The 18,977-nt window shown below is 45.5% G+C and overlaps 1 protein-coding gene across 1 annotated transcript in view; it reads right to left on the bottom strand.

The window, feature by feature from the left end:
- Positions 1-850: 850 nt before the first annotated feature.
- The window catches only part of LOC311106293 (mitochondrial import inner membrane translocase subunit TIM50-like), a gene marked incomplete at its 5' end in the record, with an annotated part of 31,902 nt that continues 13,775 nt past the window's right edge, over positions 851-18,977 (bottom strand). The window contains 8 exons of the mRNA XM_084148583.1: positions 851-2,014; positions 2,269-2,375; positions 2,473-2,629; positions 8,464-8,562; positions 9,750-9,854; positions 11,714-11,833; positions 12,846-12,904; positions 18,078-18,099. Coding sequence (XP_084004709.1) covers positions 1,919-2,014; positions 2,269-2,375; positions 2,473-2,629; positions 8,464-8,562; positions 9,750-9,854; positions 11,714-11,833; positions 12,846-12,904; positions 18,078-18,099 — 765 coding nt within the window. The 3' untranslated portion in view covers positions 851-1,918. The remainder of the gene's footprint in view (positions 2,015-2,268; positions 2,376-2,472; positions 2,630-8,463; positions 8,563-9,749; positions 9,855-11,713; positions 11,834-12,845; positions 12,905-18,077; positions 18,100-18,977) is intronic.

The raw sequence follows: 18,977 nt of genomic DNA, 5'->3' as shown, positions 1-18,977 counted from the left end.
GTCACGTGTTTCTGTAAAGAGTATTCAAAGGAATTATTGCGACTGCTGGGCGATTTCCTCCCTCTTGATGAATTTTCTATTAATGGCCCACACCATGCGCAATGCTTTTTTACATCTTTGCTGTAGCCTATTATTGTATTGATAATACAATAAAACAATACACTTGGTCAAATGAACCCCTTTTCTCGTAGTTTGTGCAAAATCAAAGAACAGGGACTTTAGGCTTAGTGACTTCACAAATTACGTGCAATCCCTAAAACAAATATATTTTAAATCCTTGCTTAAACAAGTATCATTCTCAAATAGAGAATTAAAGAAGCATTTTAGACACCTTAAAACCCAACATAAGTATCCCTCAGAGGATGATGTGCATTGATCGACCCTAATCTGGTATTGCAAATATTTGTGCCGAGATCAGCTGCGCTTAAACTGCAAATTCCCTAGTGCCAAATACTGAAGAGGCTCATAGTGTTTGTCAGGAGTTAATCGTTACAATACTTAATTACATTATATGATGACCTCTTCCACAAACAAGAGTCAGATAGGAAATGTCTTCTGCCAGTTGTTAATGCATTAAATATCTCAGATTTTATTTGGATTATATCTGCCAACATAACAGGCTCTGTGTGCTGCGAACAGTTTAGCTTCCTCCACTGTCCAACTGCCCCATACTGGCCTCAAACTAGTGATCCTCTGGTTTGAAACACACGTGACTGCCCTCCTTGACAACATGTAAACCATTTGAGCGATACAAAATGGTACATCTTGGATGGCCCCATCAGCGACATTTCAAGATAGCTGTGGAGTGAGTTTATGGTACGTTCTTCACTCTTACACCAATAATAAGAAAAACTGGTTAAGATATTTATACTTAACAAAAATATAAATGCAACAATTTCAAAGAATTTACTGAGTTACAGTTCATAGAAGGCTTTATTACAGACATAAATATTCCTCAGGTATTTAGAGGAGATCAACATACTGCCATGAAAACAACTGATTGAAGCTAGTTCACATTACATGTTAGGTTGTGCCAAATCACACAAGATGCTAGATTTAAGAGTTTTTTCTTTATTTGGGACTTTGTGAATGGTTCACAAACTAAACTCTCACAGAACATTCAACAAGCACATATTCAGACAAGGATCCATTTTCACTTTGTATGCTTGGCACCAGCCCAATTTCACATGGCTTGGCTTGATTTGCTGAAAATGTCTCTCCCACTCATTCCTACAGCGCAAGCTCCAGCCTCTGTTGCACACAGTCCCATTGGCATCAACAGCGCCTGTCCAAGCCATGACTTCTCATTGGTGGAGATAAGAAGCATAGAGAGTCTAAGAGTGCAACATGTTTAATAATCATATTAATATACTAAACCCTGACCAGCTCAGTCTTAGATATACATTAAACAAAAATAAAAAACTGTTGTGCGAAGCTGATCAAACTATCATCCCAGGGCACCAGATCCAAGTGCATGGAGTTGCAGATAAGAGCACTGTTCTCTGGTCAGTTCCCTGTATGACCGGCCGGTGAGTAGAAGTGGATGAACTAATGTGGACTGAAACGGTTCAATCAATAATGTCTAACCACTCAGCACCATTTTGTATATGTCAGTGCCAACAGAGGACCAATGGAAGCAGATCGGGGGCTTGCGCTGCCTACACCACAGCATCTGAGATCCAGGAAGTGACTTCGCTGGCGACAGAGGTACCAGAATGTTCTTTTGAAGCCTTGCTCCTTTCCAGCTCACCCCCCCCAAAGACATGCTTGCGACAGTCAAAAGTCCAGCTGATTGGATGGTCTCTCCTTGTCTCCTCCCCCACGCTGCCCACCCCGCCGAGTGCCTGCGGCCCTCCATCCTTTTGGCCGGACACTGGAGGGGTGGGCTGCGATTGGTGGGTGTGAGTGAGAGGGTCCCTCACTGTTTGGAACGCCAGAACCTTCCGGCGATGGAGCCCAAAGAGATGCCCTGCTTCTTCTGCTGGGCCAGCTCTGCCAACCTCTGCTCCTCCTCCTGTCCCCACACACACACACACACATCAGTATCTACAGTTACATCAGTATCTAATGGACTATTGCTCTAAAGTTCTCGCAAAACAGTTGGAGAAAAAGCATCAATCAACCAACAGTGAAAAGGTTTTTCCTACAGAAAATGTAATGTTTCTTGAGGATGAGGACACTTCTCTTATGTTAGTAATGTTGGTAATGTTAGTGTATTTGTTAGTTGTCATCCATTGCTCCTAAACATTGGGTTTGTTTGGACTGTACCTGTGCTAGCTGCGCTTGTCTGCGTTTGAAGGCCTCTATGGGGTCGTCTTCCAGTGCGTAGTTCTCCAGGACAGAACGCACGTCATCCACTCCACTGAGAGCAATGGCTGCCGGAGAGAAACACGAGTGAATAGCGTGTCTGGGAAGGAACAGGTTGGTCGACACACACTGACCATACACGCCATTGCGCACACACACACTTACTCTTGAGGAAATGAGCTAGGTCGTAGAGTGTTCGGTCTTCTGAGTTGCCGTCCCACTTCGTCAGAGCCATGCCGTTGAAAGGCTGCAGGCTGAAGGCTTCCCTCTTACAGTCCACCAGTATCACCTTGGAGGTGTCCCGGTTCAGACACGACACGTCCTACAGGGGGGTGGAAGAGAGAGAGTTGAGTTACAAGACACTCGGAAGAGGAATTTATCTAAAGAAAGTTTGATTAAAAATGAAATCTATCCCGTTCATTGTTTAATGGTAATTGTGACAATTGGAAATACCCTATTTACATAAGTATTCAGACCCTTTGCTATGAGACTTGAAATTGGCTCAGGTGCATCCTTTTTCCATTGATCATCCTTGAGATGTTTCTACAACTTGATTGGAGTCCACCTGTGGTAAATTCAATTGATTGGACATTATTTGGAAAGGCACACACACCGGTCTATATAAAAGGCGCCACAGTTGACAGTGCATGTCAGAGCAAAAACCAAAGCCATGAGGTCAAAATAATTGTCCGTAGCGCTCCGAGACAGGATTGTGTCGAGGCACAGATCTGGGGAAGTGTACCAAAAAATCTCTGCAGCATTGAAGGTCCAAGAACACAGCGGCCTCCATCATTCTTAAATGGAAGAAGATTGGAACCACCAAGAGAGCTGGCCACCCGACCAAACTGAGCAATCGAGGGAGAAGAGGCTTGGTAAGGGACAAAGAACCCGATGGTCACTCTGACCGAGCTCAAGAGTCCCTCTGTGGAGATGGGAGAACCTTCCAGCAGGACAACCATCTTTGCAGCACTCCACCAATCAGGCCTTTATGGTAGAGTGGCCAGACGGAAACCACTCCTCAGTAAAAGGTATATGACAGCCCGCTTGGAGTTTGCCAAAAGGCACCTAAAGGACTCTCAGACCACGAGAAACAAGATTCTCTGGTCTGATGAAACCAAGATTCAACTCTTTGGCCTGAATGCCAAGCGTCACGTCTGGAGGAAACCTGGCACCATCCCTACGGTGAAGCCTGGTGGTGGCAGCATCATGCTGTGGGGATCTTTTTCAGCGGCAGGGACTGGCAGACTAGTTAGGATCGAGGGAAAGATGAATGGTACAGAGAGATCCTTGATGAAAACCTGCTCCAGAGCGCTCAGGACCACCTTCCAACAGGACAACGACCCTAAGCACACAGCCAAGACAATGCAGGAGTGGCTTCGGGACAAGTCTCTGAATGTCCTTGAATGGCCCAACCAAAGCCCGGACTTGAACTCGATCGAACATCTCTGGAGAGACCTGAAGATAGCTGTGCAGCGACACTCCCCATCCAACCTGACAGAGCTTGAGAGGATCTGCAGAGAAGAATGGGAGAAACTCCCCAAATACAGGTGTGCCAAGCTTGTAGCGTCATACCCAAGAAGACTTGAGGCTGTAATCGCTGCCAAAGATGCTTCAACAAAGTAAAGGGTCTGAATACTTACGTAAATGTCATAAAGTTTTTTTTTTTTTATACCTTTGCTAAAATTTCTATCAACCTGTTTTTGCTTTGTCATTATGGGGTATTGTGTGTAGTCTGATGAGGGAAATAAACAATTTAATCCATTTTAGAATAAGGCTGTAACGTAACAATGTGGAAAAAGTCAAGGTGTCTCAATACTTTCCGAATGCACTGTACACACATTTGTAGAGGGGAAAACACACACTTTTCCCTGGCCTGCCCTGCCCTGCGCATTGAGTCTCAGTGGTGAGCAGATGTAGAGGGACGCTGAGTTCTCCCCGTCACCGAGGTAATCTGGATCCCCCTGAGGTGCTGCTGACTAGCCTGGCCCGCAGTGTGTGTGTAGGTAGATGAATAGGAAAGAACCGGCACACTCCTCTCTCCCAATAAATAATCAGCATCTGCCTTCCTTCTGAGACGGGGCCCAATCCCCAAGAGAACGTGGGAGTGTGGACGTGTGCGTTTCTACATTAGCCTAGTGTGAGGTGCAGGAACAAGTTTGAGTGATGTATTGATGTCTGTGCTTACAGAGTTGGTCAGCCTTTCCGATAATTTACTATTTCAGTCAGATAAATATAGTATGTGTGTTGGGCACGTGTAGTTGAGAGTTGGGCTGTTGGGCCGTGTGATGCATACAGTGCTTCAGAAAGTATTCATACCCCTTGACTTATCCCACATTTTGTTGTGTTACAGCCTAAATTCAAAATTGCTTCCCCCCCCCCCCCTCACCCATCCACACAAAATACCCCATAATCACAAAGTGAAAACATGTTTAGACATTTTTGCTAATGTATTGAAAATGAAATACAGAAACATAATTTACATAAGTATTCACACCCCTTTGCTATGACACTCTAAATTGAGCTCAGGTGCATCCACTTTCCTTTGATCATCCTTGAGATGTCGCTAAAACTTGATTGGAATCTACCTGAGGCCAATTCAATTGTTTGGACATTTAGAATGAAACACACCTGTCTATATAAGATCTCACAGTTGACAGTGCATGTCAGAGCAGAAACTATACCATGAAGTCCAAGGAACTGTCTGTAGATCTCAGAGATAGAATTGTGATGAGGCATATATCTGTGGAAGGGTATAAAACAACTTCTAGAGTGTTGAAAGTACCCAAGAGAACAGTGTTCTCCATCATTGGGAAACTTAAAAATATGGAACTACGCAGACTCTGTCTAGAGCTGGCCGTCCGACGAAACTGAGCAACCAGGCAAGAAGGACCTTGGTCAGAGAGGTGATGATGGTGGTGCTTTTCAGTGGCAGGTACTGGGAGACTGGTAAGGATAGAGAGAACGATGAATAGAGACAAACAGACAAATCCTTGATGAGAACCCAAACGACCTTAGACTGGGGGCGAAGAGTTATGTTCCAACAGGACAATGACCCCAAGCATACAGCCAAAGAAATGCTGGAATGGCTTCAGAACAAGAATGTGAAATTCCTTGAGTGGTCCAGCCAAAGTCCAGACAGAATCCCATCGAAAATCTGTGGAAAGACTTGGAAGTTAGATGGGGAGCGGCAGTGAACATCAAACAGAGCTTGAGAAAATAACATTTCTGAAATTGACCATCTTAAATTATCATTGTAATTGCACACACATTTTGCGGATGACTGGGATGAATGCAGGAGCAGATTTCAGGAGCAGGACAAGACACCCTCTTTTTGACTGATGACTGACATAAGACATGTACCTCATAGGACTTTCTGGCTTACATGATTCTGATGGTCATAATGCTTCTTGCCAGTGTCAAAGTCTATTTTATTAGTCCAAGTTCAGTGACACAAGACTGCCTTAATGCTTCTTGACAGTGTCACAATGTATTTACAACAAGTTCCTTAAAATATGAAGAAAAAAAAAAACATGACTAAAGCATTAATTACAAAGGATTCAAGAAACACACTTTCAAAATGAATGGAAACTTCTTGGCAGGGAAAAAACAAATTTGAATAAACGTGGGATTTGACACATGTAGGTGTCTTGACCAGCCATTACATAACGCAATATATCTCAACAGGTGTAAATTTATGGATCATGACAGTGTTTTGACAAAATTATGACAAGTTATGTCAGCAGTTATGAAGTGCTATGATGCTAGGTGTCAAGTAAAGTGTTACTGAATACTTATGTAAATGAGATATCCGTATTCCATTTTCAATATATTTGCAAAAAACTCCAAAAACATGTTTTCACTTTGTCATTATGGGGGTATTGTGTGTAAATGAGTGCAAATTTAATTTAATTTAATCCATTTTGAATTCAGGCTGTAAAACAACATTTGGTATGCCGAGTGGCGCAGTGGTCTAAGGCACTGCATCGCAGTGCTAGCTGTGCCACTAGAGATCCTGGTTCGAATCCAGGCTCTGTCGTAGCCGGCCGCGACCGGGAGACCAATGGGGCGGCGCACAATTGGCCCAGCGTCGTCCAGGGTAGGGGAGGTAATGGCCGGCAGGGATGTAGCTCAGTTGGTAGAGCATGGCGTTTGCAACGCCAGGGTTGTGGGTTTGATTCCCACGGGGGGCCAGTATGAAAAAAAGAATAATATATGCACTCACTAACTGTAAGTCGCTCTGGATAAGAGCGTCTGCTAAATGACTAAAATGTAAAAGTAAGTCAAGGGGTATGAATATTTTCTAAAGGCTCCGGTTTCACAGCCAGCCGTGCTCTGTGATCCCCTAACAAAGCAACAGGCTGTAAGCCAGAGTAGGCATGTGACCAACCCACACACACACCCTCATAGGGTTACACATGCCTACCCACAAGTTAAGTGAGCAGATAAACACACTGTGCACTAGTATGACAACTTAAATCTGACTCTCCCATGGAGAATGAAACAACAATTTGAAATGAAAAGAAACAAAAAGAAAACTGATCTCTGAAATGCACATTTGGTGGGGCAGTCGAGCACTCAACAGTCTTGTTCAACTCAATCCAGTCGGTCCACCTGTGACAGAAGGTCATGCCCTCCACTAACTGCCCTCTGTCTTCAGGGGGTTCCCTCAAAGTTGGACTTGTCATCAACATCAATGGCTGATTCTACCACAGCCTGGTTCTATCACAGTTAGACAGAACGGCAGATAATGTGAGTCGTCAGATAGGCTTGCTGATTGTGTTGGCACATCGCATCTGTGGCTCCACATTGTTTGAAAACTTTTTTGGGGAAAAACACCATCGAAATTCACCATTGGACAGACGCCTGAGGCCTCGGGGGACAGATCTCTATTCAGACCTCCCTTTCTCTTACTCCCTCACTTTCTGCCTCCCTGTTGCTCTTCAGAGGGCCAGATGGAAGACGAGGGAGGGGAGAGGAAGGGGGAGGAGGAGAGAGGGGGTGAAGAGAGAGACAGAGATGGGCAGAAGGTCACCAAAGGAAGGGGAGGGGAACAGGAGACACGTGAATCCAGGTGAGTACACAAAAGGAGAGGAGAAGATCCTGTATGTAACGTTAGAGTCAGGACGACTAATTACCAAATAAATACATTAAAGTTCTGTATAGCAGGGGGTAGCAGGTTACCCTCATCAATTCTTCATGTTTCCCAATTTTTAGTAGTGAGTGATTAACATGGAAAGAACTGGCCATGCATCTTCACATAGAAAAGTTATACCTATACACCTACCCACCACTTCAGCCATACACATCACAACAACTAGGCCATGTAGGGACCATAACCACACATTCACTACCAGGCCAACCTAGTTTTCTCATGCATTACAAAAGCACTCCATTGAAACATGGTGATGTAGGCTAGGCATGTTAGTTACAGTCAGCTCTGATTCAGCTAGTAACACACAGCCATGTAATAGATGCCAGATGATAAGTTAGTTGAACAAAGTTGTTAATACTACTGTACTTCAGCCATGCATGGAGACTGACTCAGGCTGTTGGAGAGTGGGGGAGAGGGAGGCATAAGGTTAATGAGGCCCAGAAAGGGGAGGCGGAGGGAGGGGAAGAAACCCCTATTGTCAGGGGCCGAGGAGGAGAGAAAGAAAGAGGGATGGAGTCGGAGCATAGGAAAATCAATGCTGGAGCAGAAGGCGGCTATGGAACGGAGACACGGGGGGTATGGCACCATTGTGCCGACCGGGTCACAGTCGAGAGGGGCGCACCGGGGGTTCTGGGCTGGGGGCTTGGCCCAGGAGGAGTGGGGTTGAAAAGGAGTACAGCAACGTCTCAGAGTCTTAAACTCATGTCTTAGAAAATAACAGACAAACGGAGAGAGACAGAGAGAGAAAGTGAAAGAGCGAGAGAGAGTGAGAGAAAGTGAAGGAGCATACACGGGTCTATCCAAACTAAAGCAAACCAAATCCAACAGTCAACAAACAGGGCATTTGTCTGAACACTTTGATGGCTTTAAATTCAGAAACATGGAAGACATTAAATTCACGGAATGCTGTGTTATTGGAGGCTTATGCAGTGTACATAAAACATCAGTGTACACACACACACACACGGTTCCCGTGGTGAAGGTCAGCCTGATTATTTGTTTACCTTGACATGATGTCCCTCCATGTAACGCGTGGCGTCCCTGAAGAGGCGGTACATGACAAAGCCCTGGGGGTCAATGCTGTCAATCAGAGGGTACGCCGTCTGGGAGAGAGAACACGCATTACATCACAACCTCACACAGCATTGACATGCTAGATGCTTTTGCATATGCATGATGGCCAAAAGTTACATGGCTAGATTTGGCCTGATGATTTGGACAGACCGATGATTGTGTCGTCAGGGTCTAATTTCCTGAATACTCCTCATAAAATCACACTTAATCTCTTCGCATTAGAAAATCTAAAGTAACAGCTTCTCATAGAACTACATGGTTTAGTCAGCACGACTGCAGTGGGCAGGTGGAGAATACACGTGCCAATATGAAGCACAGGAAACCTTAATTAACATTGATTAATGATCCATTCTCCGTATGAAAATCTGCAGCTAGCGGAGTTACAGACATGCTTCAGTTTGACTTGGCACAGCCACTGTTGCAGGTCACCACAACACTGAGGCTGACCTTCACCGAGAGAAAACAAACAGTCCCTAAACAAGGGGCCAATTAAACCCTGAGCGGAGCATGGCTCATTTGCATATAAATGTTGCCTAAAATAAAGGAGTCTTTGCAGCCCAAAAGGCAACCCGTTCTGAGCCTGCCTGTTGGCCAAGACGTAGGTAATTAGGACAAACAATAGGGGTGAGGCATATTGGTGCCAAAACAACAAAACAGTCAAATGCAACAACACTATGGATGTTGTTTGAGATCAAGAATCGTTAACAGTGTTAGTTTGGAGTAACATAATACATTCAAAAGTAATGGATTTGTTTTGGGGTGACCATTAGAACAAAGGTCTACAGGACAAAGGTCTACAGAAACAAACCAGCTAAGCTACACCCAGCGGTAAGAGCGGCCCTGATTGGTTGTGGCGGAGGGAGGCTGTGACAGGTGTCTGTTAGGTAAGTGAAGCAGACAGGTATACACCTTAACCAATCCAAAATGCTTCTTCACTAAAATGTGACATATTATAGCAGTTAATGTGTTGTCCATTGCAACACCTATAGAATTGCAGTGTTGATTGGCACGAGACAAATTCAAAAGGGACAAAAGGGTGGGTGGGGGATTTAAGGGAAATTCTGGCTCAAAGAAGAGTATTTGTCAACATAGGACTGCAAAGTTGTACTTGAAACAATCACGGTACAATAAATGGTGTGACAAGGTCTTGTAAGTCCTCATTGGCCCATGCCAGAACAGCGTTCAAACCCTCATGTTGTTGAGTGATGTCACTCACCATGCCTGTTTCTGCGGTGAAGATGACTATCTCATAGAGAGGGGCTAGCTGCTGGAACAGGTAGTCGATGCCTGGCCTCTTCTTGAAGCGCCAGCCTGTAGCCAGCTGTGGGGAGTATAGGAGAACAAACCAGTTTAAAGAGATACTAACTACTCACAACTGCAATGGGATACATTCATTATGGCTAGAACACTCACTGAAAGCTATCCACACAAATAGTCAGTGAATAATCTATTTAACCTCTACGGGATCAGTGTCCCGTATACAGGACGGTTGAGCTAACATGCGCTAATGTGATTAGCATGACAGTTGTAAGTAACAGCAAACTTTCCAGGACATAGACATGTCTTATATGGGCAGAAAGCTTACATACTTGTTAATCTAACTGCACTGTCCAATTTACAGTAGCTATTACAGTGATAAAATACCATGCTATTGTTTGAGGAGAGTGCACAACAACAACAAAAACTTATCACGGCAACTGGTTTGATACATTCACCTCTGAAGGTAAATAATGTACTTACATTCAGTAATCTTGCTCTGATTTGTCATCCTAAGGGTCCCAGAGATAAAATGTAGCATAGTTTTGTTTGATCAAATCCATTTGTATATTCAAATGTAGGAACTGGGTTCTACAGTTTGAACCCCTGCTGTCTCTGGCTCCACACCCACCCCGCCCGGCCATCTAGATGTGTGAAAGTTAGTGTATAAGCTAATGACCCATCATGTATGACATTCCTGGGAGTGTGTAAACTTACATTTTGTATTACCATATCATTTTTGTATGTTCTCTATAGTTACATACTTGAAAATGTATCAATTGACCAATTCGGCACATTTGGGCAGACTTGATACCAAATAGTCCAGTACTGCAATGCTTCACTGGATCAATCTGAAACTTTGCACACACACTGCTGCCATCTAGTGGCCAAAATCTAAATTGTGCCAAAACTGCAATATTAAGTTGTGACCTTTCTCTTGCATTTCAAAGACCGAATGTGTTATATTCTCCTATATTAATTTCACATTTCCACAAACTTCAAAGTGTTTCCTTTCAAATGGTATCAATAATATGCATATCCTTGTTTCATGTCAAGAGCTACGGGCAGTTAGACTTGGGTATGTAATTTTAGGCAAAAATTGAAAAAAGGGTCCGATCCTTGAGGTTAAATCATCAGTTTATCATGTTATAGAGTGTTATATTTAGAGTACGATTTTTCTTTTGACAGCCATTATCCAATCGACATAAATCCAAACAAGTGAATGATTGATTAGTTTGTCGTCATGTTATAAAGTGGTATATTTACAGGTACACATTTTGCTTTTTCGACAGCCTAAACGGAGCAGCTTATGGCAGATGAAGCCTTTGGGTGACCTCCTGAGTTTAGGCCCAGCCTATGTTGTTAACACAAAAAGGCCGGCCTAAGCCACTTGCAGTCTTATCTTCAGAAATCAAAGTCTCTGTGCGAAGGGCCGCCAGGCGGCTGTCTGCTGAGGGCAGGTGTCGGGTTACGGCCGCGCCCCACCTGTCTACTGCACGTGCAACTCGTAGGGGGAGTCATACGGGGGAGGGGGCATGGAGACCACAGGTAAGGGAGAGTAGGTAGGGTCTCAGGTAGAGGCGCAGGTGGAAGGTCTCAGGTAGAGGGGCAGGTGGAGGGTGGTATTAGAGTAGGGGTTGAGACGGGGCTCTGAGGGGGCCAGGTGGAAGACACAGGTTAAGGAAGGGAGGGGGGGGGGGGGTCTTTACAGATAGTGGCGGTAGATAGGTGGCGGGCCCCCAGCGACCCACAGGCCAGATGGCCACCCACAGAGGAACAATACATGTTTTATCTTGTTGTGTTCAAGGCTATACTGAGAGAAGGCATCCAGTTCACCCGGCCAGCCCCTGGTGCCAGGAGGCCTGGGTGAGGTGGTGTAAGAGGGAGTTGAGGTGTGTTGGGGAGGAAGGGGGTGGTACGTACCGACCACTCGGGGTGCAGCAGGACGTCTGTGAGCTCCAGGACCAGGGTGTAGGGGGGCTGGTAGTAGGGCTCCCTCAGGGGGTCAGGAAGCAGCTTGGGGCTTGTGGGCTCAATGATCATCTGGGAGGCACACAGATATGACATCACACAACTATACAAAAACACGATGCTGCAGTGGGAGGAACAAGTGGCACATCATCAGAACTATGTGGGTCAATTGACAACAGCCAAGCTCTATTAAAAAAGTATGCAATTTGTATTTTGTGCTGAACAAGGCCGATCCCTTTAATACTTGAGATCATGCATACGTTTTTCCTCTTTACCCTAAGACTTGAAGACTAGTCTAATGTCAACATGGTCACAAACAAGCTGCAGTAAAACACACGGAGGCCATCACTCCTGGCTCGCCGTAGTAAAAAATTGGAGGAGATTGTATTTGGCTGCTTATGTGGGATTGCAGGTGCGTTAAAGATTGTGGTACACTTCCTTATTTCGTTTGTTTGCTCTTAGCTGGCCTCATCCCTGCAAACCCCATAAAGCCATAATCCTGTAAGAACCAGCTGCAAGAGGGAGATGGGACGCGTGGAAGAGAGAACTGACATGTTCAGGAGACCAGAGGCCAGGGAGGAGGAGAGGGTGTGTGTGTGTGTGTGTGTTGTCGATATGGAAAAAGGGTGTGCACGTTTGGATACACACGAAGGAGACAGGGGGATGTTCACGCTCCATTGAAGAGATCAAAGTGCTACGAGGGAGATGGATTTTGGTGGGTGTGTGTGGAGGGGGTCTAACTGAACAGCAGCTGCAGGCCCATGCAGAGGCCTTCCTGCTCTAAGCGGTCTGGCTGCACCTGCCTCTGCTTCAGTAAAGACAGATAAGAGGCCTAACATGGCTCCCAGTCTCACCCAGTGTAAATATCCCAAACCAGCGGTTAACCCAGGGGTTTAGTGGACAATGACCTTCTATTCTACCTCCCTGAACCAAATACACCAGCCTCAGAGGAATAGGCTGACTAGATCAGCCACATAGCAAATACAACCAACTAGAGCGGAGCCATCCATTGATCAGGCTACATTGAACAGTGGGAGAGGCAGATAACTTTTTTTCTGTTTTGTGTTTGTTTCTTATCACCCACCTGTCTGTAGTCTTGGAAATACTTGAACGTCCTTCTCAACTGCTGGATAACCGGGGCGTCTGTAAGCGAGATCCAATAAGAGAGGAAATGTCAGCTATAAACAGTGTGGAGCGAGCACCATTTCTCAACACACCATACTCAAGACTGAACACTTAGCCTAAGGGGACTTGTGATCCATGTATGTATTGGCAATAGAGTTATTGAGCATCTCAAGCCCACTCCGGTGGTGGTAGAAATGGACACAGCTGCAGCCCTAATGAATGACAATTAAAAGGGGCACTCAGCAGTTGCTACATACACTGAACAAAAATATAAAAGCAACATGTAAAGTGTTGGTCCCATGTTTCATGAGCTGAAATAAAAGATCCCAGACATTTTCCATACGCACAAAATACATCTCTCTCTCATTTTGTGAACAAATTTGTTTACATCCCTGTTGGTGAGCATTTCTCCTTTGCCAAGATAATCCATCCACCTGACAGGTGTGGCATATCAAGAAGCTGACTAAATAGCATGATCATTAATAATAATAATAATAATAATAATAATAATAATAATAATAATAATAATAATAATAATAATAATAAGCCATTTAGCAGACGCTTTTATCCAAAGCGACTTACAGTCATGCGTGCATACATTTTAGTGTATGGGTGGTCCCGGGGATCGAACCCACTACCTTGGCGTTACAAGCGCCGTGCTCTACCAGCTGAGCTACAGAGGACCATTACACAGGTGCACCTTGTGCTGGGGACAATAAGTCCTCTAAAATGTGCATTTTTGTCACACAACACAATGCTACAGATGTCTCAAGTTGAGGGAGCGTGCAATTGGCATGCTGACTGCAGGAATGTCCACCAGAGCTGTTGCCAAAGAACTGAACGTTCATTTCTCTACCATAAGCCGACTCCAATGTTTTAGAGAATTTGGCAGTACGTACAACCGGCCTCACGTGTATGGCGTCGTGCGAGTGAGTGGTTTGCTGACGTCAACGTTGTGAACAGTGCCCCATGATGGCGGTGGGGTTATGGTTTGGGCAGGCCACGGACAACCAACACAACTGCATTTTATCGATGGCAATTTGAATGCACAGAAATACCATGACGACATCCTGTGGCCCATTTTTTTTTTTTAAAGGTATCTGTGACCAACCGATGCATATCTGTATTCCCAGTCATGTGAAATCCATACATTAGGGCCTAATGAATTTATTTCAATTGACTGATTTCCTCATATGAACTGTAACTCAGTACAAATCAACGAAATTGTTGCATGTTGTGTTTATATTTTTTGTTCAGTATACATTGACTTATAAATTAAAGATATATACCCATTGATTCTTGAAGAATATAACTCATAAATAAGTCATGAGCTAAGTTCAACAGTCGTATCCCATCAGAACCCAAAATATAAACTTGTTTTACTCCAATGTTTGTAAACAAAAGAAAACGTAATGTAGGTCCTGTGTAGCTCAGTTGGTAGAGCATGGCGTTTGCAACACCAGGGTTGTGGGTTCGATTCCCACGGGGGACCAGTATGAAAATGTATGCACTCACTAACTGTAAGTCGCTCTGGATAAGAGCTTCTGCTAAATGACTAAAATGTAAACAAACAATACATAGCCTCAAAACATGGTTAAAAATATAATTTTAATATCATGGATGGTTTGTCCTTGCATCCATAGCTGAAATTGAGTGGTTACATTTCTCCAGCACCATCCCTCAGCTTTTTACCGAACCAGGGAGACCGCTTTATTGTTTCTACTGCTGATTGCCGCTTTAAGAAAGGCATCCCTATAGGGGACCGCAGCATTGGTCCCAACAGATAACATCTCAGCAATTTGATGGCAGATGCTACTGGGCTAGCTCTCCCCTCAGCTAAAGCATGCAGCCAGGGGCCTCTGGGATGTGAAGTCCTTTGGGACAGAGACGGAGTGAGAGAGATGGAGTAGGTCTCTATGGGCCTATAGTGCCTGGCCTGCCTGAAGCCTCTGGCCACTGTGTTTAACCAGTCAGGCCCCTCTGGGTCCCCCAGCCCAGTAACAGCAGGTCTGGGAGTGGGTGAGATGGTTAAACACCCCCTACCCCTCCGGCCTGCCTGCGTATGTGTGTTTTATAAGGCCTGCATGTTTTATTAGTCCTGGGCGGAACATACTCTTCCAGAGAGCGTGGGACTTTGACCGGCCCTGTTGACAAACCTCTCCCCTGGGAACGCAGAGCAAAGCCAGGCTGAGGGTGGGTGGTAATCGTTACACCCCCCTGCAGGGGGTTGTTGAAGCTTGTGTATGTGTGTGCATGCGAGTATGTGTGCGCAAATGTGTAATATGCTTGTGTGGGTGTGTGCACATCTCTGTGTTTGTGCCACTGTGTGAGTGACTGTGAGGACAGGATGGATTAAGGCTTTTATCATGGTAATAAAGGGACTGGGGGTTGGTAGTGGTGGGATGAGTGTGTGAAAGGAGGATGACAGGAAAAGGATGGTGAAGAGATGAATATTTGTCAGCCAGGCCACAGTGGGTCCTCCCATGATGAGTGAGAGGTGGGGAAGCAACCTCTACCTCTAAGGAGAAAGGATGCAGCCAATTTCAGGCCATACAGTCAGAGACATAGGCATTCCATTTTCTCCATTGGTAACAGTTGGCTGTCACTATGATCACATTCAGTCTTATCAAAAGCAGAACCCCCATTATGGCAAAAACAAAGCAGTCCTTTTCCACAGTTGGGACTGACATCGACTCTGAAAGGAAGACCGTTACAAACTAAAGAAAAACAAAGACCCCCAGAAAAGTAGGCTTTGACAAGCAGCAGCACTCTGGTCAGGCAGCCTCTTGTCCTAACCTTGTTTGCCAGTAATAGAGGAAGGCCATTATGGCCAGTGGAAAAGCTATGTTGCTCTCGGAAGGGATGTCAATTTAAACAGGCGAGAAGTAGGGAGGGAACGAGGGAGGAAAGGAGGAAGGGCGAGAAAGATCGATGGCCGGGCCTCCGGACACAACAAAGGCCTCCTTTAATCCTCGACCGGGGTGACATATGCTCCGCTAGTTTGCCTAAGGCCATTATTACTCTAATGCCTTTCTCCTCCTTCTTCTTCCTTTTTTTTGGGGGGGGGGGGGGGGGGGGGGGGGGGCAGTGAGCCTCTATTAGAGTGCCCAGCTTAGGGACACAGACTGTTGGTTGGGCCGGTAGGTACAGGAGGCAGGCTGGGTTGGTTTGTGTGTTTGGAGCACTGGTGGTCTCTATCCTAGGGGCTGTACGTTTCTGTCAGAGCGAGCAAACATGGAGGTCGTACAGAACGGCCCCTCATCGAGTCACAGCCAAATACGGGCTCTGAGGATTGTAGCTTTGGGATACTGACTGGGACACATGGAGGGCGAATGATCTGATCAAATGGACCGGAAGAGAGGAGGTCTTCCAAGTCATGAAACGCCTCCGAAAAGTACAAGTCAGTTATTTAAGCCTAATAATTGTGCTTGAAGATTAAAGCAACATATTTTCTCTCTCCCCCTAAACACAAACATCTGGTATGTGTACTGATTGATCGCATACTGCATCAAGACCGCTTATTAGATCCACAGTACATACTAGGAGTATTTTGAAAGCAGTCCTGCACTTGTCACACCCCAGTGTGTCCTCAACAGGTTGGTCTTTGGGGAGCTCATCACCGCCACAGCGTCCAACGCTCCTCCTCAGCATAATGCCGCTGCTCGTCACCGGCGGCGGCGCTGGCTCTGAATACCATCACTTGGCATGGCGACACAGGTCTGGCGAGCACGCCTGTTGCAGGCCAGACCTCAACGCCCCAGGTCCCTGAGGACCCATCCAGCGGAGGCGTCCAGGCTGCCCCCCCCCCCCCCCCTCCCCTCCACTCGCCTTCTGCCACTTGGGGTGGAGGGGAGCGTGGGCAGGGGGCTGGAATACTCCCTCTATGCTCCCCCGGGGGCACCTTAGACAATCATTGGCCTTCATTAGGGGTATTGAACGCTGTGGGTGCATCAGGGCTAGCCAATAACAGCAGCAGCCGTAGCAGCGAATGGAAATAGAGACGCAGCAGCAGTGCCATACAGAGACAGAGGACTTTGGGGAGCGTGACAGCGTGAGGAATTCATTAAGCAATTATTGGTATAACAGGGTGATTGTTAGGTGTTTAAGAGGAGGCTTCCCCTCACTCTATCAGATATAAAATCAACACTTCTGGGAAGGGCCACAGCTGTCCCCGGCATTAGCATAGCTTTGAAGCAGGGAGGGAGGCACCTCGCGACTCAGTCCCCCTGCTCTGCCCTCTGTCATTTCAATAGCATAGCCAGTCATAGGAGAACACTACACATTCCCTCTCAGCTCCACAATGGCCAAACGTGCACTCAGTGGAGGGAGAGAGGATGACAGTCAAAATACCAATGAAACAGACAACTAGGACTACAAATCTATTGGGGAAACCAATGGGTTGTAATACTATGACATGAAATTGAGAGAAAGACAATCTAATTTCCATTTTCCTGTGTCGGTCTTGTCATGAGGCCCTTTTCACCAGGTTGTCAGCCTGGCTGTTTATAGGGATGACTGATGGCTGAGGGGCATATGGGGGGTTGGTTACCGGCTGGGTGGGTACAGGGTGGTAGTCACACACAGAATGGGGGGCGGTTGGCATTGCCTGTGTGTGGGACGCCTGCAAGGTGGCATTTCTCAGCGGGTTGATTGATCATACACCCCGCTTCCTGCCCGCCATCCTAAGCTGACAGCAGAACAGGCAAGCTAGAGGGGGCTCATCTGGACCACTGTCAATGAATGGGTGGAAATGGGGGGAGCGGGTTGTAAACGTGGTATGGACAATGTTGGGTATTAGATTAGTAGAGGTCTGCCTGAGGGTGCAAACAAACAGGTGACATTACTCATCTCTATTGACAAATCTAAGGAGGAAATAAATAGGGCTAAGATTTCACAAGTTAACCACCAACAGCTGTCTGAACCTTGTTATTCCATGTTTACGTAGCCTTCACATCAGTTATGTTTTATAGCTGAAGTAAAGTGAATCGAGATCCATTTACAGCCCAGGAGCAGATGTTTGGGAACGCAGGTGTGCCAAAAGCCTCAGAGACCAAGGGGGCATAAATAAAAACACTGATCTCTAAGCTAACTCAACTTTGAGAAAAGAAAACTCTCCAAAATACCTTATGGATTAGGCTAAATACCACAAGTAGAGTCAGTCATTGAGGAAACAAAAGGGAAATCAACTCACCATTGTCAAACTCATCTGGAATCTGTAAGAGAAGACAGAAGGAAAGTGAGAAACGGTCCACTTCACATGCTTGTGTGTATGCCAGGTCAGTGTCAAACAGATGGTACTGTTGCCAGAAAACTTGTGACATGAATAACACTATAAGGCTTAATGTATAAGGTAAATAACATGACATTTTGTGGTTGTGTTTATATTCAAACGTCAGTGTCAGCCAATTCAGTTGTTGGTGTTTAGGTCCAAACAGCCACGACACCTCTCAAATACTAGTGAATATTCCTTTATTTAAAGTTTGTAACCATCCAGGCTAGTTGGCATTTCATCTCTCTTTCTATGCATCTAAACCAGGGGTATGCAACTAGATTCAGACGCGGGTAAATTTTTGTCCGCACAAATGTTCGGGGGGCCAGAAAATTATAAATTGACCACAACTAAGCCCAAAAAGAGATTGTTATTTTCAAATACAATCATTTCATACATTGATTACATTAAAACACGCTCACATCTTTTTTTTGTGTGGGGATACTTGGGAACAGATTACCTAAATCCTCTGTAGTCCTCTGTAGCTCAGCTGGTAGAGCACGGCGCTTGTAACGCCAAGGTAGTGGGTTCGATCCCCGGGACCACCCATACACGAAAAAATGTATGCACGCATGACTAAGTCGCTTTGGATAAAAGCGTCTGCTAAATGGCATATTATTATTACTAAATTAAACTCGTTTTTAGCTGAACCCCTGCTGATTTGACAGTCTTGTGACCAAAAATGTTAATCCCCCCCAAAATCACTCGTGGACCGGTTTTGGCCACGAGTGACCCCTGATCTAAACTGAACAGCAATACCGTACCAATGTTTGACATAGTCCCTGCTTAAGAACTGTTTATAAGTGTTATGTTCCCCAATTT

The sequence above is a fragment of the Coregonus lavaretus genome, assembly GCF_964263955.1.
Source record: "Coregonus lavaretus genome assembly, chromosome: 30".
NCBI classification, from domain to species: domain Eukaryota; kingdom Metazoa; phylum Chordata; class Actinopteri; order Salmoniformes; family Salmonidae; genus Coregonus; species Coregonus lavaretus.
The sequence above is the reverse complement of the archived record's forward strand: the minus strand, read 5'-3'. Positions and strand labels throughout refer to the sequence as shown.